The 25,191-nt window shown below is 37.3% G+C and overlaps 1 protein-coding gene across 1 annotated transcript in view; it reads right to left on the bottom strand.

Annotated features, from left to right (window-relative positions):
- PCCA (propionyl-CoA carboxylase subunit alpha) overlaps positions 1 to 25,191 on the bottom strand; it is a 345,865-nt gene that overhangs the window by 307,400 nt on the left and 13,274 nt on the right. The window contains exons 3-4 of the mRNA XM_065902073.1: positions 22,744 to 22,791; positions 22,568 to 22,636 (exon numbers count right to left, since the gene is read on the bottom strand). Coding sequence (XP_065758145.1) covers positions 22,568 to 22,636; positions 22,744 to 22,791 — 117 coding nt within the window. The remainder of the gene's footprint in view (positions 1 to 22,567; positions 22,637 to 22,743; positions 22,792 to 25,191) is intronic.

Here is a 25,191-nt window from a genome sequence, read left to right as displayed (position 1 = left end):
CATAAAGAGGGCTGAGCACTGAAGAACTGATGCTTTCAAACTGTGGTGCTGAAGAAGACTCTTCAGAGTCCCTGGGACAACAAGATCACACCAGTCAACGCTAAAGGAAATCAACCATGAATATTCATTGGAAGAACTGATGCCAAAGCTCCAATACTGTGGCCACCTGATGCGAAGAACTGACTCATTGGAAAAGACCCTCATGCTGGGAAAGATTGAGGGCAAGAGAAGAAGGGGACGGCAGAGGATGAGACGGTTAGATAGCATCATCAACTCAACAGAAGTGAATTTCAGCAAACTTCAAGAGATCGTTAAGGACAGGGAAGCCTGCCATGCTGAATGAAGTTCATGGAGTCACAAAGAGTTGGACATGACTTAGTGACTGAAAACAAAGAATGATACACCACAATCAAGCAAAGCTTATACCCAAAATGAAGGATTGGTTCAATATTTTAAAATCAGCCACTCAATGCAAAATATCATACTATAATCAAAAGACAAAAATACACATAATCATGTCAATTGATTCAGAAAAAGTACGGATGAAAAAACATTCTTAGAAAACCAGAAGCAGACAAGATCTTCCTCAACCTGATAAAGGGCATCTACAAAAATCAACAAACAACATCAAACTTAATACTGACTGACTGCTTTTCACCAGATTGGAAAATATGAACTATCAACACTCTTAGAGCAAAACATACTGGAGAGTTCCCACCTAGTGTAATTAGGAAAGAAAAAGAAATGAGGCATACAAATCATAAAAGAAGAAATAAAACTGTTAGTGTTCAGACAGCTTAATCATCTTCATAAAATATCAAAAAAAGTGAAAGCGTTAGTCACTCAGTTGTGTCCGACTCATTGAAACCCCATGGATTGTAGCCCAACAGGTTCCTCTGTCCACGGAATTTTCCAGGCAGGAAGACTGCAGTGGGTAGCCATTCCCTTCTCCAGGGCATCTTCCCAACCCAGGTATGGAACCCAAGTCTCCCACATTGCAGGCAGATTCTTAGCCGTCTGAGTCACCAGGGAAGCCCAACGGGATCTACCAAAAAACTCCTACAACTCGTGAGCTCAGCAAAAACACAAGGTAAAAGATCAACATGTAAACATTAGTCAAGCATCTACTAGTAGCAATGTAGACTGGAAATCTAAGTTTTAAAAACAATACTTTTTAAAAAGCTCCAAATGAAATACTTAGGTATAAAATCTAACAAGATAGGCATAGAATCTGCATGCCGAAAACCAGAAATGCTGATGAAAGAAATCAAACAAGATCTAAATACAGTAAGAGATCTCCCATGTTCCTGGATAGATAGCCTCATCCTAGTAAAGAAGTCAATTCTCCCCAAACTGATACAATTACAATCAAAATCCCAGAAAGATTTTTAGTAAGCACAGACGAAACTCTAAAATTTATATGGGAAAGCACAGAAACTAGACTAGATAAAACAATTCTGGATAAAAAAAGAATAAACTTTAACACTGACGATAAAGCTACAGTAATCAAAACAATGTAGTACTGCTAAATGGACATACATATAGATCAATGGACTAGAAAACTGAGTTCAGAAACAGAATCATAAAAGTCACTATTTGATTTTCCACACAGGTGCAAAACCAATACTATAGGGAAATGACAGTCTTTTTTAGTCCTTTCAACAAATGGTGTTGTAACAATTCAACATCTATATGCAAACAAACCCCAACCAAGACTTAAAATCTTGCATAAAAAGTAACTAAAAATAGATCTTATATCTAAACATTAATAAGAGACCTAAAAACTTTTAGAACGAAGTCTTCCTGAGCTTAGAATTAGGCAAAGAATTTTTAGACATGACACTAAAAACAAAACCCACAGAATCAAAAACTGATAAAAATGACCATCAAAAGTAAAATCTTCTGACCTGTAGTAGACATTGTCAGGAGAAGGAAAAGACAACCTACACTTAAAGCAAATGTTCGCAAATCATATACCCAAGGTAGAAGACTACATAAAGAAATCTCTAAACTCAACAGCAGGAAAACAACCATTTTCTACATGTGTGAACCCTGAATAAAGATGTCACCGAAAAGGACAAGTGAGTCACCCAGTCGCCTCCAACTCTGCAACCCACAGACTGAAGCCTGCCGGGCTCCTCTGGCCACGGGATTCTCCAGGCAAGAATACTGGAGCGGGCAGCCATTCCCTTCTCCAGGGCATCTTCCCAACCCAGGGATCGAATCCAGGTCTCCCGCATTGCAGGTGGATTCTTTACCACATGAGCCACCAAGGAAGCCCAAAAAGGATATAAGAATGGAAAATAAGAACAAGAAAAGATGTTTAACACTCTAACCATTAAGGAAATACAAATTAAATTACACTGAGATACCACTACATTACCTATTAGAATGATAAACATTAAAAAATTCTAACTGCTGGAAAGGACACAGAACCACTACAACTCTGCCATACCACTGAGAGGAAGGTCATATGTACTGGAACTCTGAAAAGCTACGGCAGTTTTCAACTGAGTTAAACATACACGTATCATATGATCCAACAATCCCACTCCTAGCCATCTATCCATGAGAACTAAAAACTAATACTCAAACAAAAACATACATAAATGTTTATAGCAGCCCTGTTTGTAATTCTCAAAAGCATGCTGCTGCTACTGCTGCTAAGTCGCTTCAGTCGTGTCTGACTCTGCGACCCCATAGACGTATGAAACAATCCAAATAACTTTCAATGAATAAATGGATAAACAAACAGTATGCATGCACACCATACAATGCAATACTACTCAATATTTTTAAAAGGAACAGACTGCTGAATTACACAGTAATTTGGATGAATCACAAAAGCATTTTGCTGAGTCAAAGCAACTAGCCTCAAAAATGAAAGACGGGACATCACTATTCCCATTAACATTCCCATTAAGATCAGGAACAAGGCAAAGATGTCCCCTTACCACTGTTTTTCAACGTCATACTGGAAGTCCCAGTCAATGCAATAAGAAGTAAACAGATTGGAAAGAAACACATAAAACTATCTCTGTTCACATGGACATTAAAAGAATAATAAAGGAATATTAGGAACAATTCTATGCCCACAACACTAGGAACAATTCTAACAGCCTAGATGAAAGGGAGCAAAACAATAATTGCCAAAACTTACACCAAAAGAAAAGGAGAATCCAAGTGGCATGTATCTGTTAAAGAAATTAGATCAGTAATTAAGAACCTTCTAAAACAGAAAACACCACCCTCACATGGGTTCACTGGTGAATTCTACCAAAATTTTAAGGAGAAAATTATACCACTTAGGTACAATCTTTTTGGAGGACAGAACCAGAAGAAATACTTTCTAAGTCACGCCACAAGGCCAGCATTACCCTAACACCAAAACAAAGACATTACAAGATAAGAAAATCACAGGCCAGTATCTCTCATCAACATAGATGCAAAAATTTTCAACAAAGTACTAACAACCTGAATTCAACAATCTATTTAAAAGAAAAAAAGTATACACCACAACCAAGTGGGATTTACCTGAGGCCTGCAAGACTCGGTCAACATTTGAAAATAAATCAATGTAATCCATCATATCAACAAGCTAAAAAAAGAAAATTCACATGACCATATCAATAAAAGTAGAAAAAGCATTTGACAAATTCCAACACCTGTTCATAACAGACTATTAAAAAAAAAAACAAAACCTATTGCTAACATATTTAGTGATGAGAAACTCTGAAAATTTCCCACAAGATTAGGAACAAGGCAAGGATTTGCTTTTACCACTGCTTTTCAACATTATACTGGAAGTCTCAGCCAAAGCAATAAGAAAAGAAAGAAAAAGTATACAGATTGGAAAGGAACACAAAAAACTATCTTTGTTCAGATGACATGATCATCCAATAGCAAGGCTGGAGGATACAAGATTAACATAGAAAAGTCAATTTCTTTTCCTATATATCAACAATGAACAAGTGGAATCTGAAATCTGAAAAACAATAACATTTACATGAAAATCCCAAAAAATGAATTACTCAGGAATAGGTCTAATAAAATACATACAAGATCTATATGAGGAATATTACAAAACTCTGATGAAATCAAAGAACTAAATAAATGGAGAGAGTTTCTATCTCCATGGATAGACTCAATATTATCAAGATGTTAGTTCTTCCCAATTTGATCTATACATTCGGTGCATTCAAAATCTCACCAAGTTATTCCGTGAGTTTTGATAAACCTATTCTAAAGTTTATAAGAGAGACAAAAGACCACATAGCCAACATGATATTGAAGAAAAACAAATGGAGTATTAACACTCAACATCAAGACTTATGATAAAGCTACAGCAAGCAAGACAGTGTGGTATTGGCAAAAGAACAGTCAAATAGATCAAAGCAAATGAATTGAGAGTCAAGAAATATACCCCACTGATCTCTGACAAAAGAAAAACAGCAATACAATGGAGCAAAGAAGGCCTTTTCAACCAATGGTCCTGGCATAACTCAACATCTATGTGCAAAAAAATAATAATAATCTAGACATAGACCCTATAACCTTTACAAATATTAGCGCAAAATGGTCCACAGAGCACAGAAGAAAGAGCAGTTAAAACACAAAACTGTAAACTTCTAGAAGACAACGAAGGAGAAAACCGAAACGACCTGGAGTATGGCAGTAACATTCTATAACAGATAAATACCATCAAAGGCACAGTCCATGAAAGAAAGAAGCAGCTAGACTTCATTAAAATTAAAAACTTCTCTGCAAAAGACAATGTCAAGAAAACTAGAAGACAAGCCACAGACTGAGAGAAAATATATGCGAGAGATATCTGGTAAAGGACTATTATCCAAAATATACAAAGAACTCAAACTCGCCAATAAAAAAAAACTCAACTAAGAAACAAGCCCAAGACCTTAGAGACCTAGCCAAAAGATATACAGATGGCGAATAAGCATTTAGAAAGATGCTCCACATCACATATCAAGAAAATGCCAATTAAAGCAGCAAGATACCACCACACATCTATTAGAATGACCAAAATCCAGAGCACTGATGACAACATCAAAGGCTGATAAAGACAGGAACAACAAGAACTCTCAGTCATTCACTGCTGAGAATGCACAATGGTACAGATACTTAGGAAGATAGTTTGGTGATTTGTTACAAAACTAAACATGTTTATACCATATGATCTGGCAATCACACTCCCACGTCTACACAGAGAAGTTTATAACAGCTTTATTCATAACTACCAAAAGCAAACGAGATGTCCTTCAGTAGGTGAATGACTAAATAAACTGTAGTAATCTAAACACTGTTACTAAAAACAGAATCACTGTTCAGCACTTAAAAAAATGAGTTATCAAACTATGAAAAGATGTAGAAAAAACTTAAATTCATACTACTAAGTAAAAGAAGCTAATCTGAAAAGGCTACATACTGTATGATTTCAATTATATGATATTCTGGAAATGGGAAAACCATGGAGATCATAAAAAAGCCAGTGGTTGTCATGGAAGGCAGGAAATGACCAGACAGAGCACAGAGGATTTTTACAGGAGTGGAAATACACTACATTATATAGTAATGACAGATAAATGTCATTATGCATGTATGCCAAGTTGCTTCTGTTGTGGCCTACTCTCTTCGACCCTATGGACTACAGCCCTGCAGGCTCCTTTGTCCATGGGATTCTCCACGCAAGAATACTGAAAGGAGTTGCCATGCCCTCCTTCAGGGGATCTTCCCGACACAGGGACTGAATCCCCATCTCTTACGTCTCACATCTCCTACACTGGGAGGTGAGTTCTTCACCAACAGTACCACCTGGGAAGCCCACATGTCATTATCAGTTCGTGACAGACTCTCTGAAATCCCATGGACTGCAGCACGCCAGGCCTCCCTGTCCATCACCAACTCCCAGCGTTGACTCAACCTCATGTCCATTGAATCAGTAATGTCATCCAACCATCTCATCTTCTGTCATCCCCTTCTCCTCCCACCTTCAATCTTTCCCAGCATCAGGGTCTTTTCCAATGAGTCAGTTCTTCCCATCAGGTGACCAAAGTACTGGAGCTTCAGCTTCAGCAGCAGTCCTTCCAATGAAGATTCAGGACTGATTACCTTTAGGATGGACTGTTTGGATCTCCTTGCAGTCCAAGGGACTCTCAAGAGTCTTCTCCAACACCACAGTTCAAAAGCATGAATTCTTTGGTGCTCAGCTTTCTTTATAGTCCAACTCTCACATCCATACATGACTACTGGAAAAATCATAGTCTTGACTGGACGGACCTTTGTTGGCAAAGTAATGTCTCTGCTTTTTAATATGCTGTCTAGGTTGGTCTTGGAATTTTTCTTCCAAGGAGCAGCATCTTTTAATTTCAAGGCTGCAGTTAATATCTACAGTGATTTTGGAGCCCCAAAAAGTAAAGTGTGTCACTATTTCCCCATCTGTTTGCCATGAAGTGATGGGACCAGATGCCATGATCTTCATTTTCTAAACATTGAGTTGTAAGCCAACTTCTTCACTCTCCTCTTTCACTTTCATCAAGAGGCTCTTTAGTTCTTCACTTTCTGCCATAAGGGTGGTGTCATCTGCATATCTGAGGTTATTGATATTTCTCCCGGCAATCTTGATTCCAGCTTATGCTTCATCCAGTCCAGCATTTCTCATGATGTACTCTGCATATAAGGTAAATAAGCAAAGTGACAATATACAGCTTTGACGTACTCCTTTCCCTATTTGGAACTAGTCTGTTGTTCCGTGTCCAGTTCTAACTGCTGCTTCTTGACCTGCATACAGATTTCTCAGGAGGCAGGCCAGGTGGTCTGGTATTCCCATCTCTCAGAATTTTCCACAGTTTGCTATGATCCACACAGTCAAAGGATTTGGCATAATTAGTAAAGCAGAAGTAGATATTTTCTGGGATTCTCTTTCTTTTCCAATGATCCAATGCATCTTGGCAATTTGATCTCTGGTTCCTCTGCCTTTTCTAAGTCCATCTTGAACATCTGGAAGTTCACAGTTCACATACTGCTGAAGACTGGCTTGGAGAATACTGAGCATTACTTTACTAGCATGTGAGATGAGGGCAATTGTGTGGTAGTTTGAACATTCTTTGGCATTGCCTTTCTTTGGGATTGGAATGAAAACTGACCTTTTCCAGTCCTGTGGCCACTGCTGAGTTTTCCAAATTAGCTGACATATTGAGTAAAGCACTTTCACAGCATCATCTTTCAGGATATGAAATAGCTCAACTGGAATTTCATTAACCTCCACCAGCTTTGTTCAAGTGATGCTTCCTAAGGCCCACTTGACTTTGCATTCCAGAATGTCTGACTCTAGGTGAGTAATCACACCATCGTGGTTATCTGGGTCATGAAGATCTTTTTTGTATAGTTCTTCTGTGTATTCTTGCCACCTCTTCTTAATATCTTCTGCTTCTGTTAGGTCCACACCATTTCTGTCCTTTACTGTGCCCATCTTTGTGTGAAATGTTCCCTTTTTATCTCTAGTTTTCTTGAAGAGATCTCTAGTCTTTCCCATTCTATTGTTTCCCTCTATTTCTTTGCACTGATCACTTTTTTTCCCAGTAGTCATGTACAGATGTGAGAGTTTGACTATAGAGAAGGTTTAGCACTGAAGAGTTGATACTTTTGAACTGTGGAGCTGGAGAAGACTTGAGAATCCCTTGAACAGCAAAGAGATCAAACCAGTCAATCCAAAAGGAAATCAATCCTGAATATTCATTGAAAGCACAGATGTTGAAGCTCCAATACTTCAGTCACCTGATACGAAAAGCTGACTCAGTAGAAAAGACCCTAATGCTGGCAAAGACTGAAGGCAGGAGGAGAAGGGGATGACAGAGGGTGAGATGGTTGGATGGCATTACTGACTCAATGGACATGAGTGTGAGCAAGCTCTGGGAGATGGTGAAGGACAAGGAAGCCTAGAGTGCTACAGTCCATGGGGTCACAAAAAATCGGACACGACTAAGCAACTGACCAACAACAGAATGTACAACACCAAGAGTGAACTCAAATGTAAACTATGGATTTGGGGTAATTATATGTCAATGTAAGCAATATCATTTGCAATATATGCTCCGTTCTGATGGTAGATGTTGATAATGGGGAGGCCATGGATGTGTGGAGGGAGGGGTGTATAGGAGAAGACTCTATACTTCCTCTCAATGTTGCTGTGAACCTAAAACTGCACTTTAAAAAAAGTATTTAGAAAAAATAAAGTATATGTGAAAGCATTTATCAAGAGGAAAAATTAAACCCTTCACAAATAGGTTTGTGTGGTTTTGCAACTATTTTCTCCTACACAGAGCATTCCTGCTGAGTTTCATCAACATAGCCTAGGGATCTATAACACTTAATTGGCATAGCTCACTGAAGTTACTCTACTGTATTTAATTATAAACTCCTTTGCACTAAAATATCTAGTATCAATTTGGGGACACATTATAGACCTGGAAAGTAAACTAATATATGATTAATTTGCAGGAAGACCAGAAAGGCACATTTTATAAACATTTTATGTTTATAAAATAAGACATTTAAAAATACTATCTGTATCAGTTTTACCTGGACTGTCTCCCTCATAGAAAGACAAGGCTCCTGCCTTTTGTCTCAAGCCTACAAGCCTCCACTGAGAGCCCACATTCCACTCCCAGTATCTTGACAGTGCTCTGCATCAACACATTGAATGGATGCATGACCAAAGATGGCAATAATAGGATTTTACCTGAATTGGAGCCTCTCTTCCTTAGGCTAGGCTTCAACTCAAATAAATTGATACATCAGACATAAATCTATTGCCACTCATAACAGCCTTATATCTTCCTGAAAATGCTTCCTGGACTCCTCCCTTCGCTACTCCAAATTGGCAGCTGCCATCATGACAATCAAGCAAGAGGAGCAGCAAAGAGCAAAAGAAGCTGTCCGAAGACGGGTCAAGCCACTGGCTACTGCTTGAGACCGAGAGCTAGCAAGTAAATGAAATGCTTACACCGGTTGAGCAGTGCTGATTTACATATTAGGAACCAATCTACTGAGCTGGCTCAGGACCTTTGCACATGCTGCCCCATCTGCCTAGCTGACTCTCATCTATCAGGTCTCATCTTACCTTTTAAAGAATTTCCCTGATCACCACTATTCTCTCTCAGCAACTGGTCTGTTTCCTTCATAACACTTACCACAATTTGTAATTATTTGTTTGCATGTTTTCTTATTTTATATCTATCTCTACCACTAGACTCAAGTGCCATGAGAGCACAAATCAGTTTTCTCCTAGTCACTATTCTAATTTTAGTCACCAGCATAGCATCTGACCCACAACAGGCCTGCAACAGCACCTAGCATAGTATCTAACACTAAGAAACCTGACTTTCTTTGAAGGAGAAAAGGGACTTCTCCATATACTTAGCATGGGAAGCAGTATGTTACAATGGAAATAGTACAAGTTGGAGACACAAAAGTAGAACTTCAGCTCCATTGCTTGGCCAAGCTAAGCCATCTTTGACAACCTAGTTCGTATCCTGAGGCCTCAATTTTCTCAACTTAAAATGATGACAATAATACTTACCTTACATAATCACTGATTCTCTAGGAAACTGCAGATATTCAATAAATGACGCTTATTAATAGTTCTTAGAATAATCATATCTTTCCACCTACTAAGAAGTCTTAAATGAATGAGACTATAACAGAAATGAGTTAAGTCAAAGTCTTATAAACATGGCAATATCAAAAATACTGTATTTATAAAGATAAGCTGTATATTCAAATCTTTTTTTGTATGTTTTTTCAGTAAGACTATAGAACTTCTAAACCTATATAAATAGATGTCTAAAGAAAACTAAATCTACAATCAGGTATTTTTTTTCATACCATCAGGTACTAATCTACATCTAAACACATAATATTCTTTTTCAGACCATACTGTTTAAAGTCACCAGGAATTTTCAGATATACAAAAAGGTAAGCTTAGTATTTCACTGCACTTTGTTCTTAAACTAAACTCTTAGTATCAGCGAAGGGATAAAGGTCTTACTAACAAAAATTAAGGACTTAGGGACACTTTTTAATTTTGGAAAGGAAAATTGTCACAATTCACTTTCCAAAGATTAAGAATTGAAATGTTCTTATTAAGGTTAAACAGCAACTATACAAACATATGGATATAATAATTCATACATAAAGATACTAACAGCAATCCTTTTTTTTTTTGCCCCTGTCCAAATATAATTTTTGCCTTGCTGCTAAACAGTCACAGTCTTTCCTTACTGGAATGATTGGTTTACGCTTAACTCCACAGGGCTTAAACTATCAGTCTTTTAAGAAGCTTTGACAGGTTTTGACGATATAACCTGGTGAGCTCCCAGCACCCAAGGGAGGGTCCGGGTTGCAAATTTTACTTCTGATAGAGCTGACCACTAATACTGGCTCCACAGATAATGAATTTCAATAACCACCACCCACAGGTTAACACTTTGAGTAGTACCCATAATACTGCTTTAATTAAGTTAATACATGAAGGTCACAGTTCGGTAGAAAGTTTTATTAAATTTGGCAGTGTTTACAATAAAAAAAAAAAAAAAAGAACCGTGTATAGGAACTCTATAAATTTGCCTGTTGATATAATCCAGTCTTCTCATGGATTTATACTGCATTTCAATTTATTTTCTAAAAGGAATTCAATTTATTAGTTCCATTTCCCCAAAATATGTACATTTCTAGCATTTCTAACCGGTCGTTTCACAACAGATGGCTCTAACCATGCTGGGCACAGAAAGGTTCTACCTGCCACAAAGAGGCCACCCACTAGGGCAAAGGCAATTCCTACCACCACCTTGCCCACCCCCTGACTTTGCAGCATTGTGATGGTGGAAAAGAAAGATGCTTTGATTTGTCTTGTGTCTAATGATGAGCTTCATGTGTTACATATTAATGTCTTTCTGAAATAATGAAATTATTTTTTCATCCTGAAAAATAAAGATATATAAAATTTGTTTTTGAACTTAAACCCTTCATGCAGTAGAAACTAAGACAAAGAGTATTTACAACAAACACATAAAAAGGCAAAACAAACAAAAAGTTTAAATGAATCTGAAATTAAAGGTTCACTTTAAAGTGTTAAAAAGAAAATGAGATAATGTATTTTAACACACAAATCACATAGTCAGTGGGGTTGATACATTTTTCTATTTTTATATGTAGTATTAAGTAATTTGAGGTTATTTTACAGAAAAGCAAAAAATGGTGGTTGAATTTATACATATTGAATTCAGTCATAATTGTATTTTTTAAATATACAACCTGACAGGCACTATGGTAGATAATAATGAATCAGCATGGGAGCCATTTAATATACTTCTTGATTAACTCATTGCCTGTCCACTTTGCACACAGACACGCTTACATGTCATAATCGTCATAATTCCCATCATCCCCACTGCTAACACTCAAGCTCCTTGATTAGTGCATAACTCCCAAACGAGCCATTGCTAATGCTAAATAATTCTCTTCAGCCTCCTGCTACTATTCTGCAGGATCTCCAATTAAATATAATGTCCCTGATGAGCCATATTAATGTGAACAAATTCCTACCAGGAATCCTAACCTATTCCATTTTCCAAAAAAATATGTAGAGAAAGTAATTTAGTCAAGACAAAGATAATCAAAACAGTTTAAACTGATATAGTATAATGTCTCTGCAAAATATGTTTTTTCAAAGACAATAAAAGAAAAAGGATGGGAAAAGTAATGTCTAAACATCTTAAATAATTCCTTCTGAATAATCTGTTCTTCACTGAAACGTGTTTTAAATATGCATACACTATAGATTCTTAATACAAAAAGGTTATTGAAAGTTAAGTTTTAAGAAAAGTGAGCATCATCAAGTTTTAGAGTATGCCACTCAAAAACCCTTTAATTGCCTAATTACCAGAACTCCAAGGTCCATAATCATATTAATGAAACCAATTCCTTCCTTCCCATTAAATGCAGTATTACAGTCACTATCAGAGGCTTTGCCATGTAACTCTACGTTGTTGATAAGAAAACTTCATCCTGAACAATGACAACTATAAGCATTTTTTGAAGAATGAATTAAGAATCCTATAGATTTTCTATTGCAATCTAAAAGACTGGGAAGGTTTCTGACCTAATTAACACCAACTGGGAAACATGGACTATCATGGCCACTATCTTAAAATATTCTGTACTAGTAAAACAACAGAAGAAAATATTAGATACACCATTTCAACTACACACATACACATAATAAAAGGTCATCTGATATCTCAGTTACCATCCCCAAAAAAGTTTACAAGTCTGACTCTGACTCTGGTCACTGATTCCTATCTGAAGATTAATAATGACACTAGCTACAAATAAAGCCATTAAAAGATTTTGTAAAAAAAAAAAAAAAAAAAAAAAATTTTTAATTAAGAACTTTAACTCCTTTCCAAAGAAAGAAAGGTTGCAAAATATCCTGAAAAGTAAATGAAGTAAATAGAAGAGGTAAAAATGCTTGAGGTTTTGACACTTAAATTGCTTTCAACTCTTTATGTTTACATAGGACAAAAGATACTCGAACAAAAATACTAACAGATCTAAGTTTATTAAAAAATATATATATATATATGAAAGGATATAAAACATTCTAACCAACCCATAACATTTTTAAAAGGTTTTTTCTAACGTCTTTTACACCTTAGCCTGCATTGATATATTCCATCTCCATTTACCTGATCATTACCCTCCAGTTTGTTCAGCTGGAACCAACATACACTAATTACACAGACATCACAAAGTCCTATTTGTCCTCAGTACCTCCCCAGACAGCAGGGAAATAATACCAAGGGTAGGCATGCTAAGTGGTGATTCCCCCCCACCTTACTGTCAATCACCCCAGAGCGCTCACAGGGGCACCCCACTCAATCTCATTACTGAATCCTAAGGGGAGGACTACAATACTCACCGGGAACCATAGTTCAAACAGCAGGCTGCCTGGCCAACATGAGTCATAATGACTCCTTCCCTGATTTTAGGTTTTGGTGTTAATGCAATAAATATCAAGTATTTCTCATTTAAGTCCAATGTTACAATACACAAACAAAGCAACAAAATATTGGTAAGTTCAATTTAGGAATCTAGATAGGAAATACAGTCAAAGGTTGAAGTACAGAGCCACTTAATCCCATTTAAAAACAAAAACTCACAGCCTTAACTTCATGTTTAAAACAAATATAACAATATTTTGCTGTTTCTTAGGGGAAGGTTTACTAGTCTTTTCACTTGAAAACACACATACATACATAATTATCATAAAAGTAAATTAAGTTGTCTAACATGCATTCTGAGAAGTACAAACACAACAATCTCTAAATTCTCATAATTATTTGTTCCCACCATTCACCAAACTAATGAAGCGAGATCTGACTTCCCATTTAAAAAGTCTTAGTCACCAAAACTATCAGAGTTCTCATTACTTATTATTTCTTAACTTCTCTGGGGCTACCTCAAATCATAGTACATTAGGCATAAAACCCTACAATCCACTTCTGCCTTTTACATCAATATTATATTATTAAGGTCCTCAAACAAATAAAATCTCCCACATCAGCTCTCTGCCTAAAATCAAATGAATTTATTCCATAAATCTGTGTCTTCTGGCTCCAGAGTTTTATGCAATGGTTCTAATAATTTCCACTTTATAAGGTATTACAATTTTTTTTTTTTTTTTGCTACACCACATGGCATGTGGGATCTTAGTTCCCTGACCAAGGACTGAATCCACACTCCCTACAATGGAAGTCTGGAGTCTTAAATCTTGGACTGCCAGGGAGTCCCCCAAATTTTTTAATATCTGTTAGTACAGTTACCTCTTCGATTTTCCTCAAAATTTCCTAGGCTATTCTTGCATACTTTTTGTCAATTCCCCTTCCCCATTATATTATTAGATTTATTAGGATTTAATACAAAAACACAGATCTAGAAATAAGTAGCATTTACAATATTGCTTCCCCATAAAAAAAGAAGTCCTCATGTAAGTCATACAAATTCACTTTAAATTCATATCGTAAAGTGTTTTATCTTCGGCACTATTTCCATCAGATTAAACTTTTTTTAAGTTGTATTTCTACCTTGTTAATGTTTAGGAAATCCATAGATATTTGTATTTATTTTTTTAACTATCATAGAGGCTTTCCTCACTGTTTCTAAAGGTTTATTCAGTTGCCGGTGTAACTGGAAACTCAGTACTATCTTATTATTTCTGTCTTTCCTGTTCACCATTTTATAACTCTCGTCTAACTGCATTGCCAAGTACTTCTTGGATGCTACTAAATATCAGTGGTGATAGTAAAGGCATGGGTCTTCATCCAGACTTGTATGAGAATGCTTACTATAAGGTATGACTTAGTTTTTATTTTGGGACAGAAGTAGTTATCTGATCCTGTCTTACTAAGGATTTTACAAGAGGAATACAGCGAATTTCTTTTAAATGACATTTAGGCTTCTATCAAGGTGATCATACAGTTTTCCTCCACTAACCTATTAGTATATTCAATTAATAGTGTCTAATATTAAAGCTGTATTGAAATGTCATGAATACACTCTGCATGATTGCAGCATTTTAGTTAAATAAATTTTATTCTAGTTCCTATTATTTAGGATTTTTCTATCAATACATATAAATCATTGTAATTTTATTTTCTGCTTACTACCTTTGCCCAGATTTTGATTTCCAAGTAACTAGTCTGGTTTCAGAAAAAAGAAATGGAAATCTATTTTTCTTTCTCTAAGTCTAGAGCAATTTAAATAGCGTCAAAATTTCTTGCTTCCTGAAAACTGCAAAGATTCCTTGTGACAGTCTCTAGACCTAGACGCTCAGAGTTCTTCAGTCGTTTTCTACCTTACGCAGGTGTTTTCAGGCACAGGGTTGTGGGCCTATACCTAATTACTTGTCACCAATTTTATAAATTGAGCAAAACAAAATATTCAGTAATTTTAAAGGCTTTCAAAAGCATGTTAAACCCCACTTTCAATAATGTATTAAACCACCAGGCAATTTGCCAGGATCAATGACTTAAATATCTTTATGAACCAACCAGTCCTAAAACACATCTATAGAACATTCCACCCAGCAACAGCAGAATATAATCTTAAATTCACATGGAACATTCTCCAGAATAGTTCATGTGCTAGTCCATAAAACAAACATCAAAAACTTTCAAAGATAGAAAAAGAAAAAACACATTCTCTGACAAAAGCTGAAGGAAATTAGAAATCAGTAACAGAAAGAAATTTGGGAAACTCATAAATGTGAATTAAACAACAAATCCCTAAATAATAAGCGGGTCAAAGAAAAAACTACCAGGGCAAACAGAAAATACCACGAATAAAAATGAAAATACAAAATGCCAACATATGAGATGTAGCTAAAACAGTAAGAGAAAAATGTATGGTGAAACACCTGTATTAAAAAGACCTCAAAACAGCCTAGTATTCTACCTTAAGAAATGTTTTTAAAAGAGCAAACTAAACCCAGAGCAAGCAGAATAAAGGAAACAAAAACTAATGTAAATATAAATGAAGTAGAGAGTTTAAAAGGAGAGAAATCCATGAAACCAAAAGTTGGTTCTTTGAAAAGGTCAATGAAACTGAAAATCTTCAGTTAAACTGACCAAGAAAAAAATGAAAAAATTCAAACTAAAATTTCAAAGGGTTTCCCTGGTGGCTCAGATGGTAAAGAATCCACCTGCAATTCGGGAGACCTGGGTTCAATCCCAGGGTTGGGACGATCTCCTGGAGGAGGACATGGCAAACCCAGTCCAATATTCTTGCCTGGAGAATCCCCATGGACAGAGGAACCTGGCGGGCTACAATCTGTGGGGTTGCAAAGAGACGTGAGTGACTAATAAGCAGAGCACAGCACAGGAATGGAAGAGACATCACCACTGGCCTTACAGAAATAAAAATAAAAGAAATACTACAAACAATCATTTAACAATGAACTAGATAACTTACGATGAAAAGTCCTCCCTAGAAAGAAACAAACTATAGACACTAACTCAAGAAGAAATAGGAAATCAAGAGACAGAATTAGTAATCAAAAAACTACTCACAGGGACTTCCCTGAGAGTCCAGTGGCTAAGACACCATCCTCCCAACACAGGGCGTGTGTTGATTTGATCCCTGGTCACGGTACTAAATCCCACATGCCACAACTAGGTGTTTGCAAGCCACAACCAACCACATGCTACAACAAAGACTGACGATCCCGCGAGCTGCAACTAAGACTGCTGCGGGCAAATAAACTTTTCTTAATGTTAAAAAAAAAAAAAAACTTCCCACAGAGAAAAGTTCAGATCCAGATGGCTTCACTGGTGAATTCCACCAAACATTAAAGGAATCATTAATGACAACTCATAAACTTCCAAAACAATGGAAGATGAAGAAACAGCCCCATAGTGTAACATGAAGCCAGAATAACTCTGATACCAAAACAAAGACATCAAATGAAAAGTATAGACCAGTATCTCTCACAAATAGGGACGAAAAATCCTCTACAAAACACCAGCAAACTGACTGCAGCAATACATACAAAGGACTATATACATTGTGGCCAAGTGTGATTTATCCCAGGAATGTAAGGCTAAACATCCAAAAATTAATTAATTAATGTAGTATACCACATCAATGGAATAAAGGATAAAAACCACATTATCATCTCGGTAGACACAGTGAACACATGTGACCAAAATCAAACACCTAATCATGATAAAAACCCAACAAACTAGCAACAGCAGGGCGCTTCCTCAACCTAACAGTGGGGTCTGATGACAGTCCCAGAGCCTAAAGCAAACTTAGTTAGGGAGTACTGACTGTTTCGTTCCTCACTTTAGGGGGGAAATAGGGTACTTGCTCTCACCACTACTTTTCAGTAATTCTGAAAGTTAAAGCTAGGGAAATTAGGCAAGACTATAAAATAAAAAGCATCCAGTTAGAAAAGAAAGAAGTAAATCTCTCTCTCTTTATACATGACATGATCTTCTAATCCCAAGAAATCTACTTTTTTAACTATTAGAAAAAATAAAGAAGTTTAGCAAGGTTGCAGGACCCAAATCACTATATGAAAATTAACTGTATTCCTATACACCTGCAATTAAAATAAAAACTGAAATTAAGAAACTGCAATTCTAGGGACTTCCCTGACAGTCCAGTAGTTACAATTCTGCACTTCCAATACGGAGGCCACGGGTTCAATCTAGGGAACTAAGATCCTGCAAGGCATGCAGTGCAACCAAAAAAAAAACAGAGAAAAGAAGAAGAAATTGCAGTTCTCATAGATCAGAAGTAATACTAAAATACTTAGGAATAAATACAGCAAAGTAAGTGAAAATCACTCACATATAGGAGGACTTTAAAATGTTGAGATAAAGATACTTCCTCAAATTGATCTACAGATACCACACAATGCCTATCAAAATACCAGCAGGATACAGTGTTCCACTGGGACCATTTTCCACTCATAAACCATTCTCCACAAATCTTTTCAAAGAATAATAAGGGCCTGGAGAATGACACACAAAAGACAATTCACAACTTGATAGGAGGCTTAACCCCTATTTTGCTCTCTCTGGTCCCGACCATTTCCCACTGGAGGAGTTTACACTGTTGTTGACTCTGGCCTCATCCATGGATGCAGTTGCACTAATCTCACCAGTACTTACAAACTGTTCTCCTGGGTGATGCCTGACTCTGAGACTGCTCTGGGTCAGTCTTCTCAAAGAAAGCAAGAGAATGTCCTCAACAGAGGAATAGGATAGCATACTATTTTAAGATAATCCAATAATAAGCAGACTAGATAGAAAAACCACAAACCCTTCCTGCTGCTGCTGCTGCTGCTGCTGCTGCTGCTGCTAAGTCTCTTCAGTCGTGTCCAACTCTGTGTGACCCCACAGACGTGAGCCCACCAGGCTCCTCTGTCCCTGGGATGCTCCAGGCAAGAGTACTAGAGTGGGTTGCCATTGCCTTCTCCAACAAACCCTCCCTAGAAGCATCTAAAAATTCTAGATTAAATATAACAAATTTCCTTTAAATGACCAGTCTGGCTTACAAGAAACCACAAGCAATCTCTAGGGATCAAAAACAAAGAAGCAGCTAAATGTCAGACAGTATCCACTAGAGCCAACACCACTAATCTTGGAGAATGTAAGCAGGGATCTGGGTAACCTAGAGAATTTGAGTTTTAACTCTCAGAGAAAGGAACCATGTGTGAGCTGAAGATTTGAAGGAAAACTCCTAAGGCCTTGCTGCTGAAAGATTACATCCTCAGTGAAGAGGGGTCAGGGGGTGGGGGAATGAATAAATAATCTATTAAGTAGGGAGTAGACAAATACTTATTATCAGCTGTGCTTCAAGATTAAGGAAAAAGTCTCCTCAGGAAATAAGAAATCATGAGCCTATGTAACAGAAGGAGGTGTGTGGGAGAGTGCGTGTGTGTGTGTGTGTGTGCGTGTGTGTGGTTTCATCTTGCTTTGCCCATCCTAATAATTCAGCAGCCTTCATGACAAGAAATGAATATAAAAATTAGTCAGTGACACCCTAGAGTGACTGGCAGAAGGCAGTAGAACCACCACCCGAGAGGATTACATCTACAACCAGATGATTGTAGATTCTGTTCTTGCAGAATTCAACATTAAAGATACCAAATACGGTATCACAAAACAAAATCTACATGCATGAGGAAACAATCCATTGAGAGGAAGAGCGAGAAACAGAAATAGGTATGCAGGAACTTGAAATAGAATGACAGAAACTTTAAAACTAAGCGAGGCGATGATTAAGACATGGGATGACTCAGACACGCAAGAGAAACACAAGACAAAATCCACGCAGGGAAATCCCTGGCGGCCCAGTGGTCAGGCCATGAAGCATGGAAGATTCTTTCACTCCAAGTAATATTTAAAATGCTGACCTCTTGAAAATAAATACTGAAACATTTATAATACATCTGAATAGCATGCCTCGTTCATAATATCAACATTGTAAAGCTGGTTAGATATGGTTAGATATGCTAACCTTTGTTAAAGGTGTTAAAAAAGCAAAACATGCTGTTAGACGAATTCACTTCTTTGACTTTCTTGAGGCTGAAGCAGAAACCAACCAGCAGATGTGGCCCTATTGCTAAGGCTTAAATCAAGCTCTGAGCACTCTAACCATCATTATTATTATCCTGTTCTTACTTATAGTATCCTTCCAGAAACCGACTTACAGAAAGTCATATTAAGAGGAAGTTTTGACTTGAGCAGACATTGCTTACTTCCCATTGGGAAGCCTGGCAAATCTTATTCTAAACTATATATCATAATCTTTGGTTTTAAAAAAAAAAAGTAGCTAAAGAAGTTTTTAAAATATAAAAACTACCACCTCTGCTTCAGGAAGCATAAATATCAAAGACTTAAAACTCACACCAACTCTTTTGAAAGCAGTTTTGCCAAAGTCTAGAAAGTGTCCACAAAGCTAGGAATGTATGAGTGAGCAAAGTACTCATGTTCTTTGAGGTAACAGCTTACAGAAGCAGACTACTCTGGAACACCAATATTGAAATATAAATAAATAGGACAGAGTGGAAATATAAGTAATTTTGGACTATCCATGCCAACAGTCACCTCCAGGAGAACGCAGCATAGATAGTCTATGATATGAAAAAGAAAATTATAAGTGAAAGGTTGCTGTTAGGCTTGAAGTAAAAACAGTGATTGGCCACAATTCAGACACTTTTCTCTCTCAGTTTATCCATGAATGAAAACATGGCCTGAGCTAGATACACTGAAAATAAAAACAAAATGAGAAGAGTGTCCCAATTAAAATTAAATTAAAAAAATTTTTAAATGAGAAGAATGAATTTTATTTATTTATTTTTTTTAAGAATGAATTTTAAATCTACTACAAGCTTGATGATAACACAAGCTTTTTTCTAGAGTTTACTATTGGTAAATGCCTTAGTTTACCAATCAAGAATAACATTAAAGCAACAGTTTTCTCATTATGTCATGAATATATTGTAAAGATATAAACTAATGAAACTATCAGCTAAAACAAATTATTAGTAAAGGAGTCAGAAATGAATAGTCAAAAAAGGAAAAATCAAACAATATGTACGCAAAACAAGTTTTAATTACTTGATTTAATTATTTCAAGCAAAAGATAAATATTTTAAATGTAGGGGCCAAAAAAGGAAGACAAGACAAAATGAAAGCTAGTGGAAGAGATGGAATTCCAGTTGAAATATTTCAAATCCTGAAAGATGATGCTGTGAAAGTGCTGCACTCAATATGTCAGCAAATTTGGAAAACTCAGCAGTGGCCAAAGGACTGGAGAAGGTCAGTTTTCATTCCAATCCCAAAGAAAGGCAATGCCAAAGAATGCTCAAACTACTACACAATTCCACTTATCTCACATGCTCGTAAAGTAATGCTCAAAATTCTCCAAGCCAGGCTTCAGCAATACGTGAACCACGAACTTCCAGATGTTCAAGCTGGTTTTAGAAAAGGTAGAGGAACCAGAGATCAAATTGCCAACATCTGCTGGATCATCGAAAAAGCAAGATAGTTCCAGAAAAACATCTATTTCTGCTTTACTGATTATGCCAAAGCCTTTGTGTGGATCATAATAAACTGTGGAAAACTCTGAAAGAGATGGGAATACCAGACCACCTGACCTGCCTCTTGAGAAACCTGTATGCAGGTCAGGAAGCAACAGTTAGAACTGGACATGGAACAACAGGCTGGTTCCAAATAGGAAAAGAAATACGTCAAGGCTGTGTATTGTCACCCTGCTTATTTAACTTACATGCAGAGTACATCATGAGAAACAATGGGCTGGAGGAAGCATAAGCTGGAATCAAGATTGTCGGGAGAAATATCAATAATCTCAGATATGCAGATGACACCACTCTTATGGCAGAAAGTGAAGAAGAACTAAAGAACCTCTTGATGAAAACGAAAGAGGAGAGTGAAAAAACTGGCTTAAAGCTCAACATTCAGAAAACTAAGATCATGGCATCTGGTTCCATCACTTCATGGCAAATAGATGGGGGAACAGTGGAAACAGCAGTTGACTTTATTTTTTGGGGCTCCAAAATCACTGCAGCCATAAAATTAAAAGACGCTTACTCCTTGGAAGGGAAGTTATGACCAACCTAGACAGCATATTAAAAAGCAGAGGTGATTGCAGCCATGACATTAAAAGACGCTTACTCTTTGGTAGGAAAGTTATGACCAACCTAGACAGCATATTAAAACGCAGAGACATTACTTTGTCAACAAAGGTCTATCTAGTCAAGGCTATGGTTTTGCCAGTAGTCATGTATGGAGGTGAGAGTTGGACTATAAAGAAAGCTGAGCACCAAAGAATTGATGCTTTTGAACTGTGGTGTTGAAGAAGACTCTTGAGAGTCCCTTGGACTGCAAGAAGATCCAACCATCCATCCTAAAGGAGATCAGTCCTGGGTGTTCATTGGAAGGACTGATGTTGAAGCTGAAACTCCAATACTTGGCCACCTGATGCAAAGAGCTGACTCATTTGAAAAGACCCTGATGCTGGGAAAGATTGAAGGCAGGAGGCGAAGAGGATGACAGAAGATGAGATGGTTGCATCGCATCACTGACTCAATAGACATGGGTTTGGGTAGACTCCGGAAGTTGGTGATGGACAGGGAGGCCTGGTGTGCTATGGTTCATGGGGTTACAAAGAGTCAGACATGACTGAGCGACTGAACTGAACTTCTGAATAAAATTTTAAAGTCACAAAGACTGAAAACTCTTTGTGTTAAATTACTATATGATAAAAGCTGACATTACCAATAGGTCCTGTTATCAAAAGTAGTGTGAAAGAGTGAAAAACAGTAACTTATCAAAGTGCAATGATTTACATTTCATTCCATACAATTCCAATAATTTATATACTTTCCCCACGGGATTGTTTTCTACTCATTCATAGTCTACTACTGCTACAAATGCCTGCTGTGGTAAAAAATCTCCAATAAAATTAGTTACCATTCACCACTCTATGCTATGCCTTATTTTGCTCATGTCCAATCAGCATTAGTCTTTCATTTATTTATCGAACTTTCAGCTGAACACGGTACAACATTTACGAAGGTCAAACAGTTAAGAGCATCCCCTTAGTGACACGGAGTTACCCTCTGGGGAAATGTGCTCCCATAAGGCAGCACTGTATAAACATTTCGTTAAGATCTAGCTCTTTTAACTTTCTCATGCTCTGCCTAAATGTACTTGGTGACCAGAATCCCTCTACAAACTATTTATTCTAGTCTAGGCTTTTAAAGCCTCGAAAATAAAATAGTTAAGACACACATTGAAGATATTATGATGCTTCCATTTTGCTTAATACAAGAGTAAGTAATAGGTATTTTTTAAATTGTGTACCTTTTCAGGCCAATAACAACAAAATCCTACATCTTTCACTTTTTTCTATTTGATTCAAAATAAGATCCTAACTCAAACAAAGCAAATATACTTACAGAACTAGCATCGACATCACTGTGGATGGCAACCGTCTTAATGCCCATCTTCTTGCAAGTTTTAATAACCTATATTAAAATACATTAATGTTATCTACAATAGTAATTCATGTTTAAAGGGATTTAAACAGCAAAATTCAGAGTAAAATGAAAAATAAGATTAAAATTCCACTCACCCGACATGCAATTTCTCCTCTATTAGCAATAAGAATTTTATCAAAAGTCTAAAGAGAGAGAAAAAACACATAAGAAACGGTTAACTCAATATGAGACCAGAAAACATCAAGTTTTGTTCGCAGTTACCACTAGGCATGACCCTAACAGCATTACTTCCTACATGGCATTAGATACTATGCACATGTTCACTTACAACCAGGTTGCTACTAAACTCATCTGGCAGGATCTGGCCTTATAATTACCCTGTTAAAAAAGTATCAAGTGGTAAGGTTCAATAATTCATAAAGGAACTACGTTTCTTGCCAAAAGAAAATCTTCAAATGAGATTTCCGAAAACTGAAACTTTAGTCAAAACTACTTGAGAGTTTACTTGACTGTTTTCTCAATTTAGAGAAATTCTAAATGTTATGTTTCCCAAAGTCAAGTCTGATATAATTTATATTCCATCTCTTTGGGATTGAGGCATAGCATTAAGTGGTATTTTCAACAACTCAGAGCTAAGTTAGTTATGCTTTTACCCAAAGAGTTCCAGACCACACAGGTTATGCTATTTGAGTATAATGTTGAGTTAATGCTATTGAGTATAAATGTTGAGTATAACATTAAGTATAATGTTAAGTTTGAATAACCACATTTTGAAACAGCTAAAGCCACATAATAGAAAAAGATGCTCCATTTTGTGTAGGGTGAGAGACCTAAATTCTAAGTCCAACTCTGCCATTAATGACCTATTCCACTCTAAGTAAATCAGTCTCTGAGGATTGCAATCTCTTGATTTCCACATAAATAAACTGATATAGCATTCTAATGGAAAACTATTTAACAAGGTTCTCTCCTGACTCTAGAACTGAACGAGCTACTCTTTTTAAAGAAATGCACACGAGCAATTGTAAGTAACTTGGATGCAATACATTTTAGTACACAATAATTGCTGGGTTAGTGAACTGTTGCACGTTAAATGGACCCTTTTTTAAAGTTTTAGTCATATTTCTAAAAGAAAAGTTAAAGGTATATATGATCTTAAAAGTACTCTTAAATAATTTAAAGTAATGTGCTAATCTGACAGCAAATTACAGAATCTCAGAACTGCAAAAGGCCTTTAAAGTCTTGATTTAACCTTTATACCACACATGGGCTATCCCACCCAACTGAGACAAGCCTCCACTTGGGCCCAAAAAACACCCTAATCCCACCTAGGGCTTGGAGCTATAAAATCGTGTGCATGTGCGCGTGCGCATTAAGTCACGTCACTCGTGTTTGATTCTTTGTGACCCCATGGACTGTAGCCCAGCAGGCTCTTCTGTCCTTGAGATTCTCCAGGCAAGAATACTAGAGTGGAGCTATAAAATCGTGTGTGTGTGTGTGTGTGTGTGTGTATGTGTGTGTAAAATCGTGTGTGCGTGTATGTGCTCAGTCATGTCTGACTCTTTGCGACTCTATGGGCTATCACTTGCCAGGCCCCTCTGTCCATTGGATTCTCCAGCCAAGAATACTGGAGTAGCATGCCATTCCTGCTGAAAAGGAAGCATACACTAAGAAAACCTGTTCCTACTTCCCTAACTGCATCTTTAAACACTGACTCAATATTAAGCAGACTACCTCAGATAAAAGCAGCACAAACCCTGGAACTTACACATTAAGCAACTGTTAGAGCAAACACAACAAATTATAACAACATCACAGGAGTACAAACCTATCCTAATTTCTACGGAAGAAGCAGAATGATGGTTAAGAGCTAGTCTGGAGCCAGCCTGGCCCAGTGAGAATCCCAACACTACCACGTGTTCCTCTGAGGACAAGACAGCCTACTGAATGCTCATTCCCCAGTTTGTAAAACGGGAGTAAAAAGAGCTACCTGACGCGGAGGTTGCAGGAATCTGAATTCACACCGTAAAGGGTTTGGTGTAGGGCCTAGCATGCACTACACACTCAATATGTGTTAGCTAGAGTGTCTTTCTATGGTGTTGGAGAAGACTCTTGAGAGTCCCTTGGACTGCAAGGAGATCCAACCAGTCCATCCTAAAGGAGATCAGTCCTGGGTGTTCATTGGAAGGACTGATGCTGAAGCTGAAACTCCAATACTTTGGCCACCTCATGCAAAGAGTTGACTCATTGGAAAAGACCCTGATGCTGGGAGGGATTGGGGGCAGGAAGAGAAGGGGACGACAGAGGATGAGATGGCTGGATGGCATCACCGACTCGATGGGCATGGGTTTGGGTAAACTCCGGGAGTTGGTGATGGACAGGGAGGCCTGGCGTGCTGCGATTCATGGGGTCGCAAAGAGTCGGACACGACTGAGCGACTGAACTGAACTGAGAGGGTCTTTATTCGATACTTTGGGCGGCAAACCAGATTACAAATCTAGGAGTGTGCTTCTGTCTCACGGGGACACATCTGTACCAGAATGACTTCGGCGCTGGACACATTCCTACTCATCTCTATTCAG

Source organism: Muntiacus reevesi, chromosome 11 (assembly GCF_963930625.1).
Source record: "Muntiacus reevesi chromosome 11, mMunRee1.1, whole genome shotgun sequence".
Lineage (NCBI taxonomy): Eukaryota > Metazoa > Chordata > Mammalia > Artiodactyla > Cervidae > Muntiacus > Muntiacus reevesi.
This window is presented reverse-complemented; position numbering and strand designations above follow the sequence as displayed.